The sequence below is a fragment of the Apium graveolens genome, chromosome 6 (assembly GCF_009905375.1).
Source record: "Apium graveolens cultivar Ventura chromosome 6, ASM990537v1, whole genome shotgun sequence".
NCBI lineage: Eukaryota > Viridiplantae > Streptophyta > Magnoliopsida > Apiales > Apiaceae > Apium > Apium graveolens.
Genome location: NC_133652.1, coordinates 58,986,206 through 59,011,379, shown reverse-complemented (window position 1 = coordinate 59,011,379; position 25,174 = coordinate 58,986,206). Strand labels below are relative to the sequence as shown.

Genomic DNA, 25,174 nt, shown 5'->3' with positions numbered 1-25,174 from the left:
CCAAACGAGCTGCAACTGTCCTATGAGAAGCGGAACCGCTTGTATGTGTTGAAGGCCGGTTATCAACCCCGCCACTACGCCTATATTTTTTCTGAATCAAAGATTTTGTTTGAAATTTTTGGGTGTTCCCAAAATTAGCCCATCTCCAATAGATGTTCTTGTCAATCCTATTATCCCTTCTGTTGTACCGTTCCCAGTTAGACTGAGCTACACAAACAAGTTCAGAATACTTCCTCTTTGCATTAGTTAGCCAGCCACCATAAATGATATCATCCGATTGACTCCACACAAAGTATTTCTATAATTAAAAAAAGATAAACCAACTAGCATTATTAATTAAGATAAAATTCTTATTGATAATTAAAAAAACAAGATGTCCTGACTAGTTCTTTTCATTTACAAGATTCAATATACAAGGGATATAGTTACCTTAAATTCTTCAAAATAAAAGTTTTGAGTTTCCATTGAAACTGACTTCCAATTGTATCTCTTATGTTCAAGTCGCTCATACATGATTTGTCGAATCTTTGTAGAGCACTTATTTGAAGGTTCCAATCTTTAAAAAAATAAATGGGAATTTAGTGTCACTGCATGATATAGAAAATCATAAAATAATTAACAACATAGATATGTTTAAGAACAAGAAACTTACATTCCCTGGATAACTGACCTCTACCTAAAAGGTTCATGATAGACATCCAGTAATATTTCGTAGTCTGTACCACCCCTGAACTTAACCACCCCTCCTTAACTAAATTGCCACTGTTATCATATGCAGGTTTAGCGGAGTTAACGTTGAAGGTCAATAGAGTTCATGACCTTAAGGCTCTTTATTGTTTACTGTTCTTAATTTCACAGAGAAGCAAACCATTAAATAGTGATAATCAAAATAAGTAATATAAGTTATAAGCAAATAAAGTAATATAATTAATTTGTGCTAAAAGAATATTTGCTACAGGTGTAGAATATGACTTGCATTGTGAAATAAAGGCAGATTTCATACAAAAAATATGATAATGGAATCCTTTGACTTACTTGGTTGGTGTAACCTGCTTTCTCAACGGCTGTCTTAGTCCCATGGCTATTACGATTAATACCATCCTCCCTGCCAAAACCTATACTCGGAACACATTTTCTTTTATTCACAATCTGCAATACAGAAATACCATCATCACATTAATAAAGTAATATAGTGCACTTTGTAATCTGTGACCATACATTAAAAAAATCTCAAATTAAAATCCAAAGTTAACCTAAGCAAAACCATCTTCACCACCACTTGTAGCCCCGCTGCATTTTTTTGGACTTGCGAACTGAGAAAAGCCACCAACAACTTTATCACCAACAGCTTTATCACCTACACCCTTATCATCAGGACATTTTTTAGTAGTCAAAGGCTGCAAGTTCAATGATTCAGTGTTAGAGAGTTATAATTATATATAAGGAAAATAATAAAAATATACACACACATCACCACCACCACCATTAAATACCAAAACCAATCCATTCCCAAATTCAAACCTTGGGAAAATTCTATCAAAATTCATAATCAAAACCCCTCGAAAATATCTCATGGATTTTTGATGCTAAAATGAATAACTTAGAAGTCACACTATAAAGAAAGTGAAATAATGAACTCATTAAAAGAACTAGAAGTATACATACACCATAACTCGATAAAAAGACAGAGATGAACACATAAGGTAATCAACATACATACGTCAAGAAGAGATGTCAATTTTTTCATCTTCATCTGATGTCAATTTTCCAGTCGATTGAGTGACTTCAATCGCCGCCCCCCTTTGTCAAGATAGAAACCCTACTTTTGTGTCTTCAACTCTTACCCGCTCTTTTGTCCCTGTATTTATATTTTCCCAAATATTGTTAAAATAGAATATTAAATAATTAGCAAGATATGCAATAAATTGTATTGTTATAATATTAATCAATTTTCTGAATATATATGTATTAAAAATATATATAACTTACGATTATAAATATTTTATATATTTTGTTGCACTATAATATTATATTATTTTAATAAAATATAAACTTAAAATTTACTTACTTGATTTGATTATAAATATTTTATATATGTTGTTGCACTATAATATTATATTATTTTAATAAAATATAAATTTAAAATTTACTTACTTGATTGATAAAAAATTATTCGGACGAATCACTGCAATCATCTTCACAACTATTACTATCTTCAGTTTTTGAATATCCATCTTCTTCAGATTCATATTCTATCTCTTCGTCCGATGTTCCTTCGGATTCATCATCATCTAAATCTACTTCAACTCCACTATCATCATTTAGATGTGTAGCAATATCATCGGTGCTAATATCATTTAAATGTGTAGGAATATCATCCGGAAAAGCTTTTGATGTGATGTTGGGATTTGAGTAAGTTCAACAAGTGATCGAGCCTTTACTTTGCACACAACTTGCCAATCAACTTTATCTCTTTTAAGACTTGGATAATTGCAAAAGTAAACTTGCATGGCCTGCATTGCTAGGACAAATGGTTCGTACACGCGTAGTCTCTTTTTTTTGTTGACTTCAATTATGTTGTAACGCGGATGAATTCTTGTTCCAACATTAGGTGTGGGATCAAACCATTGACACTTAAATAATACTGTTTTTTTCACCGGTCGGCGAGGATACTCAACAATCAAAATCTCTTCAACTATGCCAAAGTAATCATTAAATGACTCGCCATAATTTGATCCATTGATACATACTCCACTATTGAACGTCGACCTATCAACCCCATATTCCCGCGTGTGAAATTTGTACCTATTCACATAGTAAATTGGTACAGATTTAACCGAATGAAGAGGTCCAAACGAAATATCACGAAGATATTCATTTGGTACTCGTGATGGATCTTAGGCCTGAAATTATTAGTAGAGATTATTAGAATACGTAAGAAACAGTCAATATTTATGTAATATCGTTAACAAAAGTACCAAACAACTCACGTATTATTCGAACCATGTCGCAAAGTCACTTTCTAAGGAGTGATCAACTTCAACACTAGTTATATGTGGATGATGCTCCCGAAGTTGATTTATGAAAATCCTGATTATACAATAAATTTATCAAAGAATAGTACTAATATTCATGGATAAGTAAGTATGTCATTATGACAAAAAAAATCATACTCTGTATATGGTGCAACTTCTGGACAGTTAAACAAGATATAGTTATGAGCTTCCATATATTCTCGTTCATCAAAATAACGAGTACTGACACTTCCATGTGAACGTCCGGGATGAGAAAATATAGAAATGTTACCCCCAAAAGTCTCCTCACCTCCACTAGGATCATTTCGGGGAACTTTTCTATATTTTGTCTGTACATGTTGCTTGAAGTAGTGTGAGCAAAAAGTGGAAGCTTCCTCAACCAAAAATGCATTACAAATTGATCCTTCAACCCGAGCTTTATTTTTCACATTATTCTTCAAGTGACGTAAATATCTCTCGAAAGGATACATCCAACGATACTGTACGGGACCTGCAATGCGTGCTTCATATGGCAAGTGCACTAGAAGATGTTCCATAGAGTCGAATAATAATGGTGGAAATATCCGCTATAACTTGCAAAGTATAACATGAATTTGTTCTTCAAGTCTACGCATATCACTAACCCTCAAAGTAGCTGAAGTGAGATCTCTGAAGAAAAGGCTTATTCTATCACAGCTTCCCATACATTATTTGGAAGAAATTCCTGAAAAGCAATTGGGAGGAGTCGTTGCATAAAAACATGACAATCATGACTTTTCATTCCAAATAATTTATATTTCTTCAAGTTGATGCAACGCGCCATGTTTGACACATGTCCATCTGGAAATTTTAGATCTTTTAACCATTCATACACTTTTGCTTTTTGCTTTTTGTCTAAGCTATAGCATTCTTTCGGATACTTTCTTGTCACTTCATCAATTGGTAACTCAGGTCTTCGACAAATCATTACAATGTCTGTTCTTGCCTTGGAGTATTCTTTGGTTTTTCCTTCAATGGCCATGATAGTGTTGAAGATATTTTCAAAGACATTTTTCTCAACATGCATAACATCAATATTATGTCTAATAGATAATATCCTCCAATATGGCAAATCCCAAAAGATGCTCCTTTTCTTCCATCCACAATTGTAAGCTTTAATGACTCTAGCATTATGCTCATTACCTCCCAATTCAGTAATTTTCATCAAACCAAGTGACTTAATTTCTTGAAATGCATCTTCACCTGTTCGCACTGGAGGGGCAGATTCAGTCACTATCTTTCCCTTTGTAAACCAATTCTTATTCTTTCGAAATGGATGATTGGTAGGTAAAATTTTTCGATGATTATCAAACCATGTTGTCTTCCCACCATGTGGAAGGTTAAGCATCATGATCATGAGCACAATGAGGACAAGCTAAATGACCAGCAGTTTTCCATCCTGACAACATTGAATAAGCAGGGAAGTCACTGATATTCCATATCAATGCAGCTCGCATACGGAAATTCTGTTTCATTGAATTATCACAAGTCTCCACACCAACTTCCCACAACATTTTTAACTCAGCAATCAACTGTTGAAGGAAAACATCTATCTTTTGTTTTGGATTTTTTGGTCCAGGGACAAGTACAGAAAGAAATAAGTACTGTTCTTTTGAACACATCCATAGACGTAAATTATACGGAGTCACTATAATTGGCCAAGAAGAATATTTTCCACCTGATTCACCAAATGGTTGAAACCATCAGTAGAAAGTCCCAATCTAACTTTTCTCATCTCTGAGGAAAATGATGGATGTGCTCTATCAAATTGCTCCCACTCCTATGAGTCTGAACAATGAAGCATCACACCTTCTTCTTGATAATGTTCGGCATGCCATCTCATATGGATAACTGTCGTAGGTGAAGCATATAACCTTTGCAACCTCGGTGCCAATGGAAAATAGACCATCCTTTTAAAAGGCACTTTCTTTTTCCCCTTCTTGGAACCTTTAGGTCTTATTTATATCTCACATGTGAAAAAAATTTACATGACTCCATGTTGATTTCTTCACCCCAATATATCATGCATCCATTAAAACAACAATCGATCTGTTCGGAAGGAAGCCCCAACTCTTCCATGTACTTCTTCGTACTATAGAAGCTATCAAGAAGTGTATTATCTTGAGGTAAGATGCCTTTTAAGAACTGTGATGTCTGATCATAACAAGCCTCTGACCAATAATGGTCAGATTTCAAACTCAACATCTGAGCTATGGCATACAACTAAGAAGTTTCACAACCTTCATATAACTTCATCTCGGATGATTTTAAAATATCATACAACTTCTGTGCTTCTGCATTTGGCATCTCGGGATCAAAACTTGGACCAGCGGAATCCATCACCATGTTGTACATTAGGTTGTCATCATCTCTTCTACTTTAAAAATTGGAGTAATGTGTGGATAATTCTTCTCCACTTTGTCTAGAAATATATGGCTCTCCGTGTCGATCCCACACGTAATAATCTCTTACAAACCCTTTTTTCAATAAGTGCAATTTTACTGTCTCCCCATTCCAAAATTTGCGATTCTCACATTTAAGACATGGACACTGAGTATTTGTCCCATTCATAGACTCTTCTCAAGATATCACATATTGCATAAAGTTTTCCAACCCACTTACAAAAGCCGGAGTTAGGTAACCTCCACTGTCGATCCTTTGATACATCCAACCTCGATCCATATCCATATTTAATAACTTTTCTGTAACCTACAAAAAAAAATTCGTAACTATAAAATATTTATAACTAGAAGTTAGTATATATACAAAAGGCCTTTGCAAATTATATGATTGGGCTTACAGAGATATAATCAATCTATCCAACTAAACATAATTGGGTTTACACCAATCACAACCCATATATCCATTCCAAAATTGGTTTAGCAGAACATAAAAACTGTAATTCTTTTAAAAAACTTTGAACAGATTGTGGAGGCCATCAAGGACAAAAGAAGCAGTAAATGTATTAACCGAGAGTTATGAGAGTTATATGACCAGCTTTTCAAAAAGCAAATGAGACCCAATTGACCACTAAAACCAACAAAATTACACAACTCTTGGAGACATAAAAGGACACTAATTTTTTTTTTGCTAAGCACAAAATAATAGCTGATGAGAGACATTCACCCAATTTACTAATTAACTAAGAAGCTTCTAAACTCTATCATCAAAAAATTATTTAAGCTATAAGTAATATGCAAAATAACAACATTAATATAAACAGATTTTGCAAGATAAAGTTAACTACGTACTTAAATAGGCTCAAAACCCAGGTTATAATTATGAAAATATAATTGAAGAAAAACTAACCTTGATATATCACAAATAAATCTTACGTCTTGATTTATGAGTTTTGTGAGAATGTCCAAGTAATCAAAGCAGAAGAAGAAAAATAGAAAATGAATGTGGAATGTATTTTGAATAAAAGATCTGGAAAGTAGGCGAGGACTGTATTTACTGCCGGGTAGGTTGATATTAATACTTTACATTTACTAAGACAGCAACAACTATTATCATTTTAACCGATTTATTTTTATTACAAATTACTAATGGATTACTAAGGAGCAGAGTTCCAATTCATTACTAATCCGTTACTACTCTGTTAGAAACTTTGTGATGGGAATCTATTGCTAGTTCCGTTGGTAAGTTTGCGCGGGCTCTTTTGGCGCCTATTTTGCCAACACAATGTTCTGTTGGTAAATGTTCGGTTAGCATTCCGTTAGGTATTGATTACTATTTTTTTGACTTCCAATCATTTTGGGTTCTGTTGGCAATATGTTAGTAAGTTACAACAGACTAATTTTCGTTGTTAATTTCTGTTGACATTTTTGGAAATTCTTGTAGTGCAGGTGGGTATCCCATCGGCTAAAGTTGTTCAACTTTTCAGAAAATGGTCATTTTTGTTAATTTTATATAACAAATAGGCTAAACTTGTCCTTCACCCGAAGCAATGCTTTGTGAAGGGGTTGTAAAAGAAATTGGTTTTTTCTATTTAAGTATTATGTTTCCCTATTTAAATATTTTAGATTTAAACCATGGTCTGGAAAAGGTATAGACCAAGTCTGTTTCTAAAGTTATTTTATATAATTTCTGGTTGGCTAGGCGTATACTCGTGATTTAGACTGTAGTTGTCTTTCAATTTGGTGCTCGTTAAGATGTGTTTTTCTAGTGCATTTCTGTTATGAAATTAATATGACAATAAGGTAAATTGTGTTGGTGTGACATGTCTAGCTGCACATCTTTTAGAGGATTGTAAAATAAATAAATGTCTTGCAATGTGTTACTATTGTGTGGATAAAATAAACAAATGTTATGTAAGAAAGGTGTACTTTGTTGAGTATGTGCTGTTATTGTCATATAATTTAGACTTAATTTCACTTTGTATCCCTTCAGTTTAACTTAATGCAGGTTAAGAACTTTAATTATATGGAAAATGCATCTTATATATTTCTATACTTTTACAATAACCACCCCTTAGTCAACTTTCTGTCAATTTTGACCATTAAGTAACGGTTGACTAGGGGTAAAACAGAGATAATACATATAAAATATTTAAATAAAATAATAATAAATTGGAAATATTAGAAAAAAATATAATGATTTAAAAAAAATTGAATCAAGTGTTAAATCGATTTTAGCACTTTTTAAAAATAATAATAGTTTTTTAGTCTTTCTATTTAATTATTTCATCTTTAACATATTAAAGTTAAATCATATTTTGATATATTTATAATTATTACGCACGTTATAAAAATTTGTATATATATACTCACACTATAAAAAATAAACTATAATTTTTACTTTTTATTTTACATTTATTTTGAATTTTTAATATATTTTTTTAATTTTTTTTACATAATATCTCCATTTTACCCATGGTCAACCATTAACGATCAAAATTAACAAAAAATCGGGCTGAGGGTTAGTCATTGTAAGGATATGAAAATTTAAGGGATGCATATTGCATATAATTAAAGTTCTTGACCCAATCCGGATTATGCTGAAACCGAAGGAATGCAAAGTGATATTAACTCTACAATTTAAGGTTGTTATAGTTTATTATATTTAAAAAAGCATGAACCGGTTATTTGAAATGTTACATTCACTACAAGAATAATGTCAATAGACATCACACATTAGACATCGGTTAACTTTGACACTGATGTTAAAAGAGGTATTGACATCATCCCGTGTTTTTGTGATGTCTTTGTTCTTTGTAGACATCGGTTATAATTAAACCGATGTCTAAACTTCACCAAAAAAAAATAAATTCGCGCCCACCTTTTCTTTCCCCCCTTAGTCAAAATTTCATTCAGTTTTAGTTCTAAAATTCCCCCCTCCCAAAATTTCCCCCCTTAACCAAATTTTTATTCCCCTCATTGAGACAACAAACTAAAAACAAAAAATTAGAAAACTGAATCTCAAACTCCTCTCTCTCACGAACCCCTCCCTCTCTCTCGAACCTCTCTCCGCTCACAATCTCCATCTCACCATCTCAACTCCTCTCACGTCTCTCTCGAACCTCTCTCTCTCCCTCGCATCTGTGCTCACATCTTCCCTCTCTTGACTTTGTGCTCAACCTCTCACCTACCTCTGGTAAGCTTATTTGATTAGAAACTCTAATTGGTAACGTGGAATGAAACTCTATTTCCATGAAAGCACAGGAAGGATGTTTCAGGGTCTTACTCATCGCAAACGCCACAATTATGCCACCAAATCCAACCAATACCGAATTGTCAAAACCCCTGGTACTCTTTTCAAAAACCCCTTTTCTATTTCTGATTTTTTGCTACTTACTAGTTATTGATTTTTAAGAATATGTATGTTGTTTGATTTTATATTATATACTTTATTGTTATGTATATGTCTTTATTAATTATTTTTGTAATTAGTTCTAAAAGTGATTGTTTAGATTTGGGAAATGTTAAGGTTAATATTATGTAAAGAGTGATATTTAAAATTTGATGAAACTTTAGGAGATAAGCTGGTTTATCAGACAACTAAGAAGAGAGCTAGTGGACCTAAATGCCCTGTTACCTGAAAGCGAATCCATGGGGTATGTTTTTCTTGCATTTATTTTTGATTTTTTTGCTATTTACATTGTGTATTTATCGATTTTTAGCTATTAATTTGTGTTTTAGTTGTTACACGGCTAAATAGTTATTACATTTGGGCTTGTAGCAATGTAAGATTCTATATATATTTTTTTGAATAATTAGGCTTAATACCTTATAGTTGAGTATTGAACGATAAAAGATCATTATTCTGGGAATATGAGCCTATAAAAGGTTTTCTGGGGAATATCTACAGTAGTACTGATTGAACAGAACTGTCAGCTCCGGATATGTCTCGGTTTTTTGAGACATTTTATGAACTTTAGGGGGCAAGCCAATCACCTCTTTTTTTTCGTTTTTGGCCTATATTTAGATGATCTGTACAACTGTTTCAGAGGTCAGAGGTTCAAATCGAATCCGTAAAGTTTGTCAGCTGGGTTTCTGCCGATTGTGTATGTTAGACTGTCGGGACTGGATGAGCACTTAGCGTCACTTGTACTTGTACTTGTAATTTCACCTCAAATGCTATCAATTTCCAGTATCAAATAAATCAGAGGTTGGACTGCCTTTTCAGTCTTAAAGCTGAAAGTTGCAAACTTTCTTTTCTTTTACTGTGTATCATTTTCTCTACGTATATAAACTGCGAAAGTTGCTGGACTTAAATATTCTCCGCTACTGAGGTGGGAGTTGGAGTTGATGTTCTATGTAGATTGCTATATGATGTGTGCTATAATATTGCATACTATCAACATTTCTGCTGGAGATACATGGAAATAATCCACATGTTGCTGCTTCTATAGTTGGTAAGGGAAACCACCTTTTTTTGTTTCCTCTTTGGATCTATGATTTCATATAAATGGTAATTTAATAGCAGGCTAATTAATTTAAGAAAATGTCTGAAGCTGATATGGTTTGTATATTAAGTGACATTGCACTATGTTACAGGAGATTGTATCATCTCAGATGGTTTGTTTTATGTCCAATTCTTTATTTGAGCATTGTTCAAGAAAGATAAATTTATTGCTAGTCTGACTTTAAGTTTCTTTTTGTAGGCTTAGGAGCTCTCTTTGGCTACAATTTAAACCTCATCAGATTGCTGCCGGAGCTTCATATCTTGCTGCAAAGTCTATGAATATGGATCTCACTTCATCGTAGCATGTCTGGCAGGAGTTCCAGACACCATCCTCTGTACTTAAAGGTATGTGTACAGAGTGTTGAATGTGCCAATTTATTGTCCATATATATTTTTTAAGGTTTGCTTACGATCATTATGTTGTTTTGAAGGGTGGTGAAATATACCATGGGGACATAATATAACTTGCGAAGTTTTACTATGCTGCTACTACTATAATCTTTTCACTTTATATGGTTATAGGTATGTCATTAAAGTTCCCTAACTTGCAAAGACAGCTTCTGGAAAGACAATAACTATAACATGCATTGTAAATTCCATTTTATCTCAAGTTGACCCACATTATCTGTATTCTAAACCGTAATGTTCACTTTTATTATTGACACAGGTTTGGTAACACGGCATACTTGCATATATCTGTGGCTTTCATTCAGATGCTTAAAGCCCTGAGTATGTGATTTGAACAAAATTTACACTCCTTGCTATACAGTGAAGATTTGCTATGGAGTGAAGATTTGCTTACAGTGAAACTTTCTACCCGACCAGTTACCCATGACTTATGGGATGTTTATATTCAGGCCTTGTATCAATTTTCTATGACTTATTAATACCCCTTTTTGTTAAATTTATTTATCTTTACCATACAACTGAATAACATAAATACTTATTACATAATCTTGACCCATATTCTATAAAGTCCTACACATATTTGAAATTGCCATAGGTTTATAAATACTTCTGTAAGGAATGACCTCAGGAAAAATACAATGAAAATGAATCAGTAATATTGGAGTGAAATAGGAGTGCCTTTAATATATAGATGAAGCATGCAATGGTCTCATGTGTCCCAGGTGTAATTATTTACAGGTATTTATGATTTCTGTGGCACCTGGAGATGTGATTATTGCTGCGACAGATGGCTTATTTGACAATTTATTCAATGATGAGGTAACATCTATTGTTGCTGATGGGATGAGAGAAGGTCTAAATCCTGATGTTTTATCTCAGAGATTAGCTGCTTCGGCACAACAAAGAGCTCAAGACAAATATAAGCAGACTCCCTTCTCTACAGCAGCCAAGGAAGAAGGATTCAGATACTATGGTGGAAAGCTTGACGACATAACAGTTTTAGTCTCTTATATAAGCAGCTCGGCCAACTAAGAGGTTGGTTTTCCTCATCTTTTTTGCTGACTACAGTTATATTAGCTTATACCTAGTTTTTCTCTTCCAGAAACCACTAGCTGACAACGAACTTGTGTTGAAGTAAATAACTTTCATGCTCCATTTTCTGTGATGGGTTCATATCATCTTGAGACATGATATACAACACGCTATCACACTTTTCTAATGTTTAAACTCAGTTATTCTAATTCACATTTTTTTCTAGATGGTCAGTTCTCTTTTTCTATATTACTACCCAGTGTCACATGCCCTCTGATGCTGGATTGAGTCGGTAAACAAGTAGTATGTTGGAGGCTTGGAGCAGTTGTGGATACAATCATGTACTAGCAATTAAACCCCCATAGTTAGAAAACTAGAATATAATCAAAATTATCACATTGTAAAGATTCTATAAAAACAAATATTTAGCACAATATATTTACAGGTTACAGCCTATACAGCCTGAACCCCCTTAGTTAGAAAACTAGAATATAATCAAAATTTCTCTATAATTGTGAAGCAGGTAAACATTCTATTCCTGAACACGCAACAATTAGAAAAATATAATAAAAATAATTTTCTAAAATTGCAAATAAGTAGATAAGAACAATTCATTCAGGAGGCCAAGTAATTATCACAGTTTATATTTTGTGCATTAAGTTGAAGTTTAACACAATAAAATTACTCGTATATCTGTGGCTTTCATTCAGATGCTTAAAGCCCTGAGTATGTCATGGGTAACTGGTCACGGGTATATTTGCAGAAGCTTTGAGGCTAGTCTTGACTCAGGTCCTTCTTCAAAAGAAAGGATTGACTCTGAATCCTATCACAAGCTTATATTACATCGCTCCATGCAGGTTTAAGGTCATTTCTTTTTTATTATTTTTTTTGGTACTGTGTGTGGACAACTTGTCACGAATGTTCTCGTTCCATCATTATATGATCCTACTCTGTGATGGGGTGATATTTTCTCCTATTTCATTGTATCCAACTCTGTGATGGGGTGATATTTCCTGTAAATTGCCTTTTTTTACTTTTAGAAGAAAGCATTGTTCAGTTCATGAAGCTACCATGTTTCCGTTAGGTAACTTCTGTATTGCAATATTTCTCACTTGCAGCCTGGAATGGAAGTCTCTCAGATTAAGTTCAACTTCTGGATTTTTTTTCCAATGCCATTTGTGCGCTAGCATTGAACTTCTCAATTTTTTTAGTGATTGGTGTTCTGAAAGATTGGATATTGATTGCTCTTTTAACTGTAAACCTGCTATGCAGGAGAGAGTTTAAGAGATATTACTACTGATTGAAGAAATTTTCAATATACTGGCTACCCGTTTACATGGTCTTACATAAATCTTGTTTATTTCTTTTTGTGTTAGTAGTGTTTAGCACTTGACATGTATATAAGTAGTGTAACACTCGAGAAGTTGCTATAGCATTGAACAGCTAGATGAAGTTCGCATTGAGGCCCTGCAGTTTATTTATAACAAATGTCTATTAGTAACGAGTACATTGCTTTTTTAGAAAATTAGTGATGTAAAACTTTACACAATTTGGTCTATAAATTTCTTACACATCACTTTCAAGTAGGAAAAGTTGATGTCAAAAAAGATAATGTACATCACTTTAAGGTAAAAAACTGATGTCAAAGAAATCCAGGTTCAAGTCTAAATGAAACATAGAAATCAATTTGTTTAAGATAAAACTGATGTCAAGTGACATTATAAACATCACTTTTAACCTAACAAAATTGATGTCAAAAAACGCAATATACATCAGTTTCAGACAAATGACTGATGTGAAAGACTAACATGTTCAAGTCTAAATGATACATAGACATCACTTCATTCTAGAAAAAACTGATGTCTATACGCTAAATTAGACATCACCTTTCACTAAAGAAACAGATGTTTAATATGCCATTTTACATCACCTCTGTCAAAATTATCGATAATTTTGTGACAAAAAATATAGCTCAATATATGTTTAATATGTTTTAATAGGTGTAATTTAGTTATTAAATATTTTTGTTATAGCATTTTTTGAAAAAATCATCACATAGACATCAGTATTTTTCACTAAAATCGATGTTTTTGTGACAAAAAACATAGCTCATGATGTGTTTAACATGTTTAATTAGGTGTAATTTAGTTATTAAATAATTTATTTATAGCATTTTATGTAAATAATCAACACATAGACATCTGTTTTTAACTAAAATCGATGTCTAATCGAGTATAGACATCGGGTATCCACCGATGTCTAGAATAGACATCACCGACATCAACATCGGTTGTGAAACAACATAGACATCGGTCAAAAAGCGATGTCTATGGACTTTTTTCTTGTAGTGATTGTTTGCTGTGATTTGTTAGATAAATTTGTACAAAAAATCTTTTGTATAAGAAATATTAAAATGATTAAAGTTCTAGCAGGGAATGGTCATAAAAATTTACTTCACAATTTAGACCGCATAAGAAATTTTATTTTTATCTAATTTCACTAGACCTCTACTTACGTAAGAAAAACATGTCTCACTTTTCACACTTTATTTTGGTTCTACACATATGTTTCCACACATATGTTTATCAACTAAACATTATTGTGATATTTTCATTCATTTATGCCATGTTATCTCTAATGTATTTAATCAATAATTGTTGACTAGCATAGTATACAATATTTATGAAGTAAATTGTTTAACTGTTCACACTTGTATAATTATCGCCGTAGTTTTTGACTTTTTGAAAAATCATTTCATTTATATAAATTTGCATTAGACTTTGATCAATGTGGCACCACTTCTTTGCAAAATGAGAGGTTTGGTTTGCTCTCTAGGTCATTTACATTGTAAGCCTCACAACCAAGGTACCGTTTAAACATGGGGTTTCGATTATAATAAGGGTTATAGATTTAATTAATACTCTATTCTTCAAAACAAGTGTTGCTTTAATTAGAGCGCACGTACTTTAAGGTGCAAAAAACTATCATATACCCATTTTTTCTTAATTTCATCTTTTAATGAATAAAAAATTAAAATGTAATAATTTTATTAAAAAAGAAAATTGTATAAATAATATGTGGAAGTCACTTTTTTGTACACCATAAAACATGCGCCTAAAGTCCAAGCGACTTATTTTGAGATGAAGGGTTATGTATTTTACAAATTTATGTTGGGTTTCGAGGAATAAACTCGGCGGAAACAATGTTTAAAATTGTAAAAACCAGAAAAATCGAAACTCAATGCAGGATCAATGCGAAAAAATGATATTTAATTTGAGGTTAAGATGTTTACCTTAAAAAGTTTTACGGTTTATGTTGTCTAATGGAGTTCCAAGCTTTCAACAATCACCATGTATCCCATCGCGAAATGATCTACGCCTTGAAGGTATCCACACGAATGATAAAACGAAGGATAAGCGTGTTCTAGCACTCATAAATCAGAAGCCGCCTTTTCTCTCTCTCTTTCTGTCTCAAGTTGCTAGGGTTTGTGTTTTTATATTATAAAATGCACAACCCTAGTCGAGGCTTAAAAATATATTATATAGGCAAAAGAAAAAGACTTCTAACCCTAAACTAATTTAGAATTTTAATAAATCCAAAAATCCTAGTTATTATTAATTAAGTCTTGCTTAATCACCCAATAACTCAATTTCGGATTTAATAGTAAACTCAAATTTCTTATTTATTTAATTAATTAAGTCTTACTTAATTAATAATAAATTATTCGAATTACTTACATTTAATTTAAATCCAAATTTAAATTAAATAATCCTCCAATCATTCTTTGTGTGACCCTTTAGGTTATTATTACGTTGGCAATAATTTTAAATCTAATTTAAAATCATAAACAATGAGCGACATCTAGTAATACATCATTGCTACCCAAGTAATAATAATTAAATCGGTGATCGATAAACCTTTCGTGAATAATGTACAATGTAATATAATCCTTTTAACCAAATATTATGGATTAAACTCGAGGCATGTTATGTGTCATCCTCTTCATGGTTTAATCCAAATTTCCTTGATCGATGAGTAGACTATCATTTCAAACCAACATTTGAGCACAGCGCCACGTATTTAATAATCTAGCTCACATAAAAGGCCAATAATATCTCTCCAAAATTATGAGGGTTAAATCTTTTCTAGATCATTCATATTTCTCACACGATTCCTAATATACCCGAAATCCACTTTTATCATTACCTGGTCAAAGTCAACTTTTGATGTAATCAAAGTATATTAATCATAATGATTTCAAGTCGAATGAACATTACATCGTTATCACTATGAGAATTACTTATGACACAACAGACATGTAGAATCTCACATTGGGTCTATCAAACACCATGTATATTTATATCTGCTTGTGTTTTCGACATTAGTACCTTTATACATATGATCAATGAGATGTGATCATCAGTCAACAAACACACTAGTCTCAATGCCTAATTATTATCCCTTAATAATAATACTCGACTAGGGATATTTGGGAATATTGATACTATTCACATAATCTCATTTCTATGTCACGTACTTAGAGATATATAATTTATATCATATTCCAAGGACATTTATTAATCTAATATTTATATCGCAGTAAATTAACACTTAATAAATTATTAAAAGAATAATTGATGGAACATGAACATTAATAATCCAAATATCATAAATAAAACATAAAAGTGTTGTTTCTAGGGCACAAACACTAACAATTTAGTGTAGCGGATCTTGATTATTGAGACTTGTTTTGTACATAGTAGTGTTGGTTCGAGCTTTTCAAACATTGTCGACTCGAATTTCAAGCTCCAAAAATAAGTTTAGTCAAACTCGAACCCGAGTTTAATGGTGTTTACAGTCCAGGTACAAGCCTATAAGTTCTAATTTCTATGTGCATGGGATATGTTTGGCCATTCAACTTTAGGCGTCGTCCAACAACCAAAGGTTATGAAAAAAGGTATACGATGAAAATTAAGAGTTTTATGTAAAAGTTAGAACTCTGAATTGGGAATTATATGGGTAGCGTGTGTAAAAACTATGTGCATTTCTTTCCATGTAAGATCATATGGACCTGTTTGCTTCATAAATTCATCAATTCATCAAATCATCAATTGAATCAATGGCTTTAATTACTTTTCACACTAAATCAAGATTTTTTCATAGATCTTATGCACCCATACAATTTCATCAATTAATCAATTACTATTTCTCAAATAAATAATACATAATCTGAACTATCCTACTTAATAATATAGATTTAAGTTTATATATTTATTATCTTACTTAAAAATATAGATTAAATATTATATATTTAACTTCATCTCTATGTCTCACAAATAATATTTTTGAAATCAATAATATGTTGTAGATAATTTTATATCTTCTTGATAATATTGTTGATAGTTTTAGATTTTCGATTAGAATTTTGTTGACTCATCTTCTAACACGTGTCTTGAACTAAATTTATTAATTGAATTTATATTTATAAAATAACATCATTTTTATAAAATTAGAGTAATCTCAAAATCATTTTCATTTTTTAAAAATATACAAGATAAATTTTGTGGTAATGAATTCAAAAAAGTTATTTCGTTTCCATTTGATTCTTTAAAATTTTGTGTGAAAAATGAACACAAAGAATTATATTTAAAAGCAGTTGTAATATACTAAAAAAAAAATAATAGAGCAAGTTGTATCTGAAAAGGTGGAACATGCCAAAAAAAAGGTGAATATGTGGTTTCCACAAAATTGCCTACTGTTGGGAGCTCCATCAATTATTAAATATCTTATTAATGAATCAAAGGAGTATCAATTTTTGACTCATTTGATTTACTACATTTACATACTATATTTTATTGGGCCAATTAAAAAAGCCGTTGAATCAATGAAAATACAGTTTTAATACATATGCTCTAAGCATATAAGTAATAAAAAGTTTCATTAATTGAGATCACTATTTAAATTATGACTACAGTAACACAGTATATATGTTTGGCAAGAAAAACATACTTAAAATACGGTAAAAACTTGTTTTAAGAGAAGAATATTTTTTGTATAGTTCAAAAGTACAACTTATATATGAGAAATGATCCATGTGCGGTCCCCAAAAATATTCAACTTATGGAAATAATATATTATATTTTTGTTTAAAAAAAAAATTTAAAAATTAGGTAACAATATTTTATAAAAAATTTAAAGTGCTTATGCGGTTTCCCTCCCCTCATATAAAAAATTGAATAGGATGATAGGAGTATGATTCAAATTTATGATTCAAATTCAACGAGGGACTAGAAGTATAGTTATTCTATCATACAATAACTATATTAAACTGATTCTTCAGCTACCTGGCAGAAAAGGTGAGTAGATAAATAAGGCCCCTTTGGCATTTCTTAAAAAATGTAACTTGTGACTTAAAATTATAAAGTGTCGTATAAGTGATATGAACCTGATAAGTTATAAGTTATTTAAGTGTTTGGATAATTTCATCTACAAGTTACTTATAAGTTTATAATGTGTTTGGTAAATTGTAACTTAAAAGTTATAATTTTTTAAAAAGATAATAAAATATAAATTACAAATTACATAAATTAATAACTTTAATACATGAATATAATAAATAAAAATCTAAAATCTAAAATCTAAAAACAAGTAATAAAATTATATGATTGGAATGAGTTTTGAAATAAAATTAAAATCAAAGATAACTTACTATCATTTAAAATTTCATATCCAAAAAATTTCATCAAATTAAGTTTAGAAAAATTAATATTATAAAAATATTTAATATATCATACAAGTTTTAAACTAATATAAATTTAAAAAGAAGAAACTATGAGATAGAGTAAATCATGAGTTGTGATAAAATGAAAATGAAGAATGGAAAGGAAATGTTAGGACTTCTAACATTCCATTTATGGCTCAAAATGGATTCTATGTGACCGATTAGTTAATCTGTCAAATAGCTAAGCAAATATTATAATGGGCTTTGGACTCAAATGAGCCCCAAGAATGATGAGCCAAACTTGCACTAAGTATTGTAGTTGATCATTCCCATTTTCTGTAGTCATATTTTTTTATATAGATCAAACAAGTCAAATTTTGATAAAAACAATAAAAGAGAAATTGTAAAAAATACTAATTTTTTAAAGTTTTTTTGCAATTTTACAATCTTCGGAATTCTTTTGTAAAAATCCGGTATCAGCCAAAATCAAACAGATATGCAACTAGTTGAATGGAGTTGCATGTAATTGCAGAAACTCGTCAAATGTTGTATGCAGTTCATTTCAGTTGCCAAAAACCATATTTTTGCAAAAAAATAAAATTAAAAAATAGTATTTTGCAAATTAAAAAGTATTTTTACAATTTTTTTAAAAAAATAACAGTATTTTTACAAAAATGTTTTTAGACTTGGGTATTTTTCAAAACAACCAAATATAAATGTTATTTTTATATTATTTAAAAAACTGAAAATTATATATTAAAGTAGATAAATATATTTTTTAATGATAAAATTTTTTGTTTTGTTAAATTATTAAATATTAAGATATTCTCTATAATACCACCGTAGAATTGACTTTTTCACTGGAATCATCAATTTAATGACTTTTACCCATGGTAACTCTCTATATTTGATTTTTTACTTGGAATATCCCGTGTTGATGTTAGGGATTCTCGACTAGGGCAATCTTGTAATTTTCTGCATGTAATTTAAGTTTCATTAAATGTATGTGTTTGATATATTAATGAAATTTTACTTTATTACAAGATTTTTCCTCTGAGTCGTTTCATATTCTGATTACACTTTACATTCTGATAATAATCAAGTTGTGCTGCTCACGTGGTAGTGTTTATTTGCTTGGTTTATTTTTGGTTATTCTTAAATGTGATTATTTTATCAGAATAATTGTTTAAATGAGATTACTTGATTAATGGGATTACTTGGTTAGTTGGACGGTTTTTCTCCTTGAAAAACTGCATGTGATAAGTAATGATTACTGAATACCCGTGCCCATGTGGTAAGCGTGGATCTCCTAGTATTGTCTTTACAGCAAATGAGGAGGATTATGTTGTTACTCCGACAGTGGTTCACAGGCTCTCCATTTACCAGAAAATATTCAATTTAGTGTTGTTGTTGAGGAATCCCACTGCTTCAGGAAATGATGGCTGATTTGGGCTATGAAGAAAGTTTAGCAAAAATGGGTCAACTCAAACGTGCACTCATGCGCCAAGAATGAAGCTTTTTCTTTGACTGTATCACAAAGGAATTTGGTAACAAATGTACAAATTTTGATGCCATTCCAATCTTGTCTCAACAAATTGGGTATGCTCTTCTCCATCAGTCTCATTTTGATTTTGCTAGAACTGTGCTATGCTTTATTGGTGACAGAATGAAAGAGGATAGGAATATTGTCTATTTTGCTAGATTCCGTCAATTAATTTATAGTGACTGTATAGAAGATGAACCTATCTTAGCTAGTGACCTGTTAGAATCCTTTAAGCTAGCCAAAAGGGCTTTTACTGATTTACTAAATGCTGATAACAAAAAGGAAATTTTGAGACCTCTTAGAATTCCCTTAGTTGTCAAACAAGCCCTGGTAAATGGTGATGTTGCCAAATACTCTGTAATTTATCCTGATGTACCACAATCACAACCTCAACCACAACCATCAGAACCTACTCCTATCCCTCCTCAAACACAAATATCAAAATATGCTCATTATCCATCATACTTAAAAAAATCTCAAATTAAAATCCAAAGTTAACCTAAGCAAAACCATCTTCACCACCACTTGTAGCCCCGCTGCATTTTTTTGGACTTGCAAACCGAGAAAAGCCACCAACAACTTTATCACCAACAGCTTTATCACCTACATCCTTATCATCAGGACATTTTTTAGTAGTCAAAGGCTGCAAGTTCAATGATTCAGTGTTAGAGAGTTATAATTATATATAAGGAAAATAATAAAAATATACACACACATCACCACCACCAACATTATATACCAAAACCAATCCATTCCCAAATTCAAACCTTGGGAAAATTCTATCAAAATTCATAATCAAAACCCCTCGAAAATATCTCATGGATTTTTGATGCTAAAATGAATAACTTAGAAGTCACACTATAAAGAAAGTGAAATAATGAACTCATTAAAAGAACTAGAAGTATACATACACCATAACTCGATAAAAAGACAGAGATGAACACATAAAGTAATCAACATACATACATCAAGAAGAGATGTCAATTTTTTTATCTTCATCTGATGTCAATTTTCCAGTCGATTGAGTGACTTCAATCGCCGCCCCCCTTTGTCAAGATAGAAACCCTACTTTTGTGTCTTCAACTCTTACCCGCTCTTTTGTCCCTGTATTTATATTTTCCCAAATATTGTTAAAATAGAATATTAAATAATTAGCAAGATATGCAATAAATTGTATTGTTATAATATTAATCAATTTTCTGAATATATATGTATTAAAAATATATATAACTTACGATTATAAATATTTTATATATTTTGTTGCACTATAATATTATATTATTTTAATAAAATATAAACTTAAAATTTACTTACTTGATTTGATTATAAATATTTTATATATGTTGTTGCACTATAATATTATATTATTTTAATAAAATATAAATTTAAAATTTACTTACTTGATTGATAAAAAATTATTCGGACGAATCACTGCAATCATCTTCACAACTATTACTATCTTCAGTTTTTGAATATCCATCTTCTTCAGATTCACATTCTATCTCTTCGTCCGATGTTCCTTCGGATTCATCATCATCTAAATCTACTTCAACTCCACTATCATCATTTAGATGTGTAGCAATATCATCGGTGCTAATATCATTTAAATGTGTAGGAATATCATCCTGGAAAAGCTTTTGATGTGATGTTGGGATTTGAGTAAGTTCAACAAGTGATCGAGCCTTTACTTTGCACACAACTTGCCAATCAACTTTATCTCTTTTAAGACTTGGATAATTGCAAAAGTAAACTTGCATGGCCTGCATTGCTAGGACAAATGGTTCGTACACGCGTAGTCTCTTTTTTTTGTTGACTTCAATTATGTTGTAACGCGGATGAATTCTTGTTCCAACATTAGGTGTGGGATCAAACCATTGACACTTAAATAATACTATTTTTTTCACCGGTCGGTGAGGATACTCAACAATCAAAATCTCTTCAACTATGCCAAAGTAATCATTAAATGACTCGCCATAATTTGATCCATTGATACATACTCCACTATTGAACGTTGACCTATCAACCCCATATTCCCGCGTGTGAAATTTGTACCTATTCACATAGTAAATTGGTACAGATTTAACCGAACGAAGAGGTCCAAATGAAATATCACGAAGATATTCATTTGGTACTCGTGATGGATCTTAGGCCTGAAATTATTAGTAGAGATTATTAGAATACGTAAGAAACAGTCAATATTTATGTAATATCGTTAACAAAAGTACCAAACAACTCACGTATTGTTCGAACCATGTCACAAAGTCACTTTCTAAGGAGTGATCAACTTCAACACTAGTTATATTCACGGATAAGTAAGTATGTCATTATGACAAAAAAAAATCATACTCTGTATATGGTGCAACTTCTGGACAGTTAAACAAGATATAGTTATGAGCTTCCATATATTCTCGTTCATCAAAATAACGAGTACTGACACTCCCATGTGAACGTCCGGGATGAGAAAATATAGAAATGTTACCCCCAAAAGTCTCCTCACCTTCACTAGGATCATTTCGGGGAACTTTTCTATATTTTGTCTGTACATGTTGCTTGAAGTAGTGTGAGCAAAAAGTGGAAGCTTCCTCAACCAAAAATGCATTACAAATTGATCCTTCAACCCGAGCTTTATTTTTTACATTATTCTTGAAGTGACGTAAATATCTCTCGAAAGGATACATCCAACGATACTGTACGGGACCTGTAATGCGTGCTTCATATGGCAAGTGCACTAGAAGATGTTCCATAGAGTCGAATAATGATGGTGGAAATATCCGCTATAACTTGCAAAGTATAACAGGAATTTGTTCTTCAAGTCTACACATATCACTAACCCTCAAAGTAGCTGAAGTGAGATCTCTAAAGAAAAGGCTTATTCTATCACAGCTTCCCATACATTATTTGGAAGAAATTCCTGAAAAGCAATTGGGAGGAGTCGTTGCATAAAAACATGACAATCATGACTTTTCATTCCAAATAATTTATATTTCTTCAAGTTGATGCAATGCGCCATGTTTGACACATGTCCATCTGGAAATTTTAGATCTTTTAACCATTCATACACTTTTGCTTTTTGCTTTTTGTCTAAGCTATAGCATTCTTTCGGATACTTTCTTGTCACTTCATCAATTGCTAACTCAGGTCTTCGACAAATCATTATAATGTCAGTTCTTGCCTTGGAGTATTCTTTGGTTTTTCCTTCAATGGCCATGATAGTGTTGAAGATATTTTCAAAGACATTTTTCTCAACATGCATAACATCAATATTATGTCTAATAGATAATATCCTCCAATATGGCAAATCCCAAAAGATGCTCCTTTTCTTCCATCCATAATTGTAAGCTTTAATGACTCTAGCATTATGCTCATTACCTCCCAATTCAGTAATTTTCATCAAACCAAGTGACTTAATTTCTTGAAATGCATTTTCACCTGTTCACACTGGAGGGGCAGATTCAGTCACTATCTTTCCCTTTGTAAACCAATTCTTATTCTTTCGAAATGGATGATTGGTAGGTAAAATTTTTCGATGATTATCAAACCATGTTGTCTTCCCACCATGTGGAAGGTTAAGCATCATGATCATGAGCACAATGAGGACAAGCTAAATGACCAGCAGTTTTCCATCCTGACAATATTGAATAAGCAGGGAAGTCACTGATATTCCATATCAATGCAGCTCGCATACAGAAATTCTGTTTCAATGAATTATCACAAGTCTCCACACCAACTTCCCACAACATTTTTAACTCAGCAATCAACTGTTGAAGGAAAACATCTATCTTTTGTTTTGGATTTTTTGGTCTAGGGACAAGTACAGAAAGAAATAAATACTGTTCTTTTGAACACATCCATAGACGTAAATTATACGGAGTCACTATAATTGGCCAAGAAGAATATTTTCCACCTGATTCACCAAATGGTTGAAACCATCAGTAGAAAGTCCCAATCTAACTTTTCTCATCTCTGAGGAAAATGATGGATGTGCTCTATCAAATTGCTTCCACTCCTATGAGTCTGAACAATGAAGCATCACACCTTCTTCTTGATAATGTTCGGCATGCCATCTCATATGGATAACTGTCGTAGGTGAAGCATATAACCTTTGCAACCTCGGTGCCAATGGAAAATAGACCATCCTTTTAAAAGGCACTTTCTTTTTCCCCTTCTTGGAACCTTTAGGTCTTGTTTTATATCTCACATGTGAAAAAAATTTACATGACTCCATATTGATTTCTTCACCCCAATATATCATGCATCCATTAAAACAACAATCGATCTGTTCGGAAGGAAGCCCCAACTCTTCCATGTACTTCTTCATACTATAGAAGCTATCAAGAAGTGTATTATCTTGAGGTAAGATGCCTTTTAAGAACTGTGATGTCTGATCATAACAAGCTTCTGACCAATAATGGTCAGATTTCAAACTCAACATCTGAGCTATGGCATACAACTGAGAAGTTTCACAACCTTCATATAACTTCGTCTCGGATGATTTTAAAATATCATACAACTTCTGTGCTTCTGCATTTGGCATCTCGGGATCAAAACTTGGACCAGCGGAATCCATCACCATGTTGTACATTAGGTTGTCATCATCTCTTCTACTTTAAAAATTGGAGTAATGTGTGGATGATTCTTCTCCACTTTGTCTAGAAACATATGGCTCTCCGTGTCGATCCCACACGTAATAATCTCTTACAAACCCTTTTTTCAATAAGTGCAATTTTACTGTCTCCCCATTCCAAAATTTGCGATTCTCACATTTAAGACATGGACACTGAGTATTTGTCCCATTCATAGACTCTTCTCGAGATATCACATATTGCATAAAGTTTTCCAACCCACTTACAAAAGCCGGAGTTAGGTAACCTCCACTGTCGATCCTTTGATACATCCAACCTCGATCCATATCCATATTTAATAACTTTTCTGTAACCTACAAAAAAAAATTCATAACTATAAAATATTTATAACTAGAAGTTAGTATATATACAAAAGGCCTTTGCAAATTATATGATTGGGCTTACAGAGATATAATCAATCTATCCAACTAAACATAATTGGGTTTACACCAATCACAACCCATATATCCATTCCAAAATTGGTTTAGCAGAACATAAAAACTGTAATTCTTTTAAAAAACTTTGAACAGATTGTGGAGGCCATCAAGGACAAAAGAAGCAGTAAATGTATTAACCGAGAGTTATGAGAGTTATATGACCAGCTTTTCAAAAAGCAAATGAGACCCAATTGACCACTAAAACCAACAAAATTACACAACTCTTGGAGACATAAAAGGACACTAATTTTTTTTTGCTAAGCACAAAATAATAGCTGATGAGAGACATTCACAAATTTACTAATTAACTAAGAAGCTTCTAAACTCTATCATCAAAAAATTATTTAAGCTATAAGTAATATGCAAAATAACAACATTAATATAAACAGATTTTGCAAGATAAAGTTAACTACGTACTTAAATAGGCTCAAAACCCAGGTTATAATTATGAA

At 31.9% G+C, this 25,174-nt stretch overlaps 1 protein-coding gene and 1 pseudogene across 1 annotated transcript; one reads left to right on the top strand and one right to left on the bottom strand.

Annotated features, from left to right (window-relative positions):
* Positions 1-2,169: 2,169 nt before the first annotated feature.
* On the bottom strand, positions 2,170-4,788 carry LOC141665131 (uncharacterized; annotated as a pseudogene).
* A 5,474-nt stretch (positions 4,789-10,262) lies between these two features.
* Positions 10,263-11,399, top strand: LOC141665130 (putative protein phosphatase 2C 55). The gene is made up of 2 exons (XM_074471116.1): positions 10,263-10,304; positions 11,106-11,399. Exons 1-2 carry the CDS (start codon positions 10,263-10,265, stop codon positions 11,397-11,399), a joined length of 336 nt encoding a protein of 111 aa, XP_074327217.1.
* The last annotated feature ends 13,775 nt before the right edge of the window (positions 11,400-25,174 follow it).

What these genes read in the sequence shown, in the direction of transcription:
- LOC141665130 (XM_074471116.1), top strand. Translation starts at nt 10,263, where the DNA reads ATGTCTGGCAGGAGTTCCAGACACCATCCTCTGTACTTAAAG. An exon ending in ACCATCCTCTGTACTTAAAG is followed by an intron (nt 10,305 to 11,105) that starts GTATGTGTACAG and finishes AATTATTTACAG; the next exon opens with GTATTTATGATTTCTGTGGC.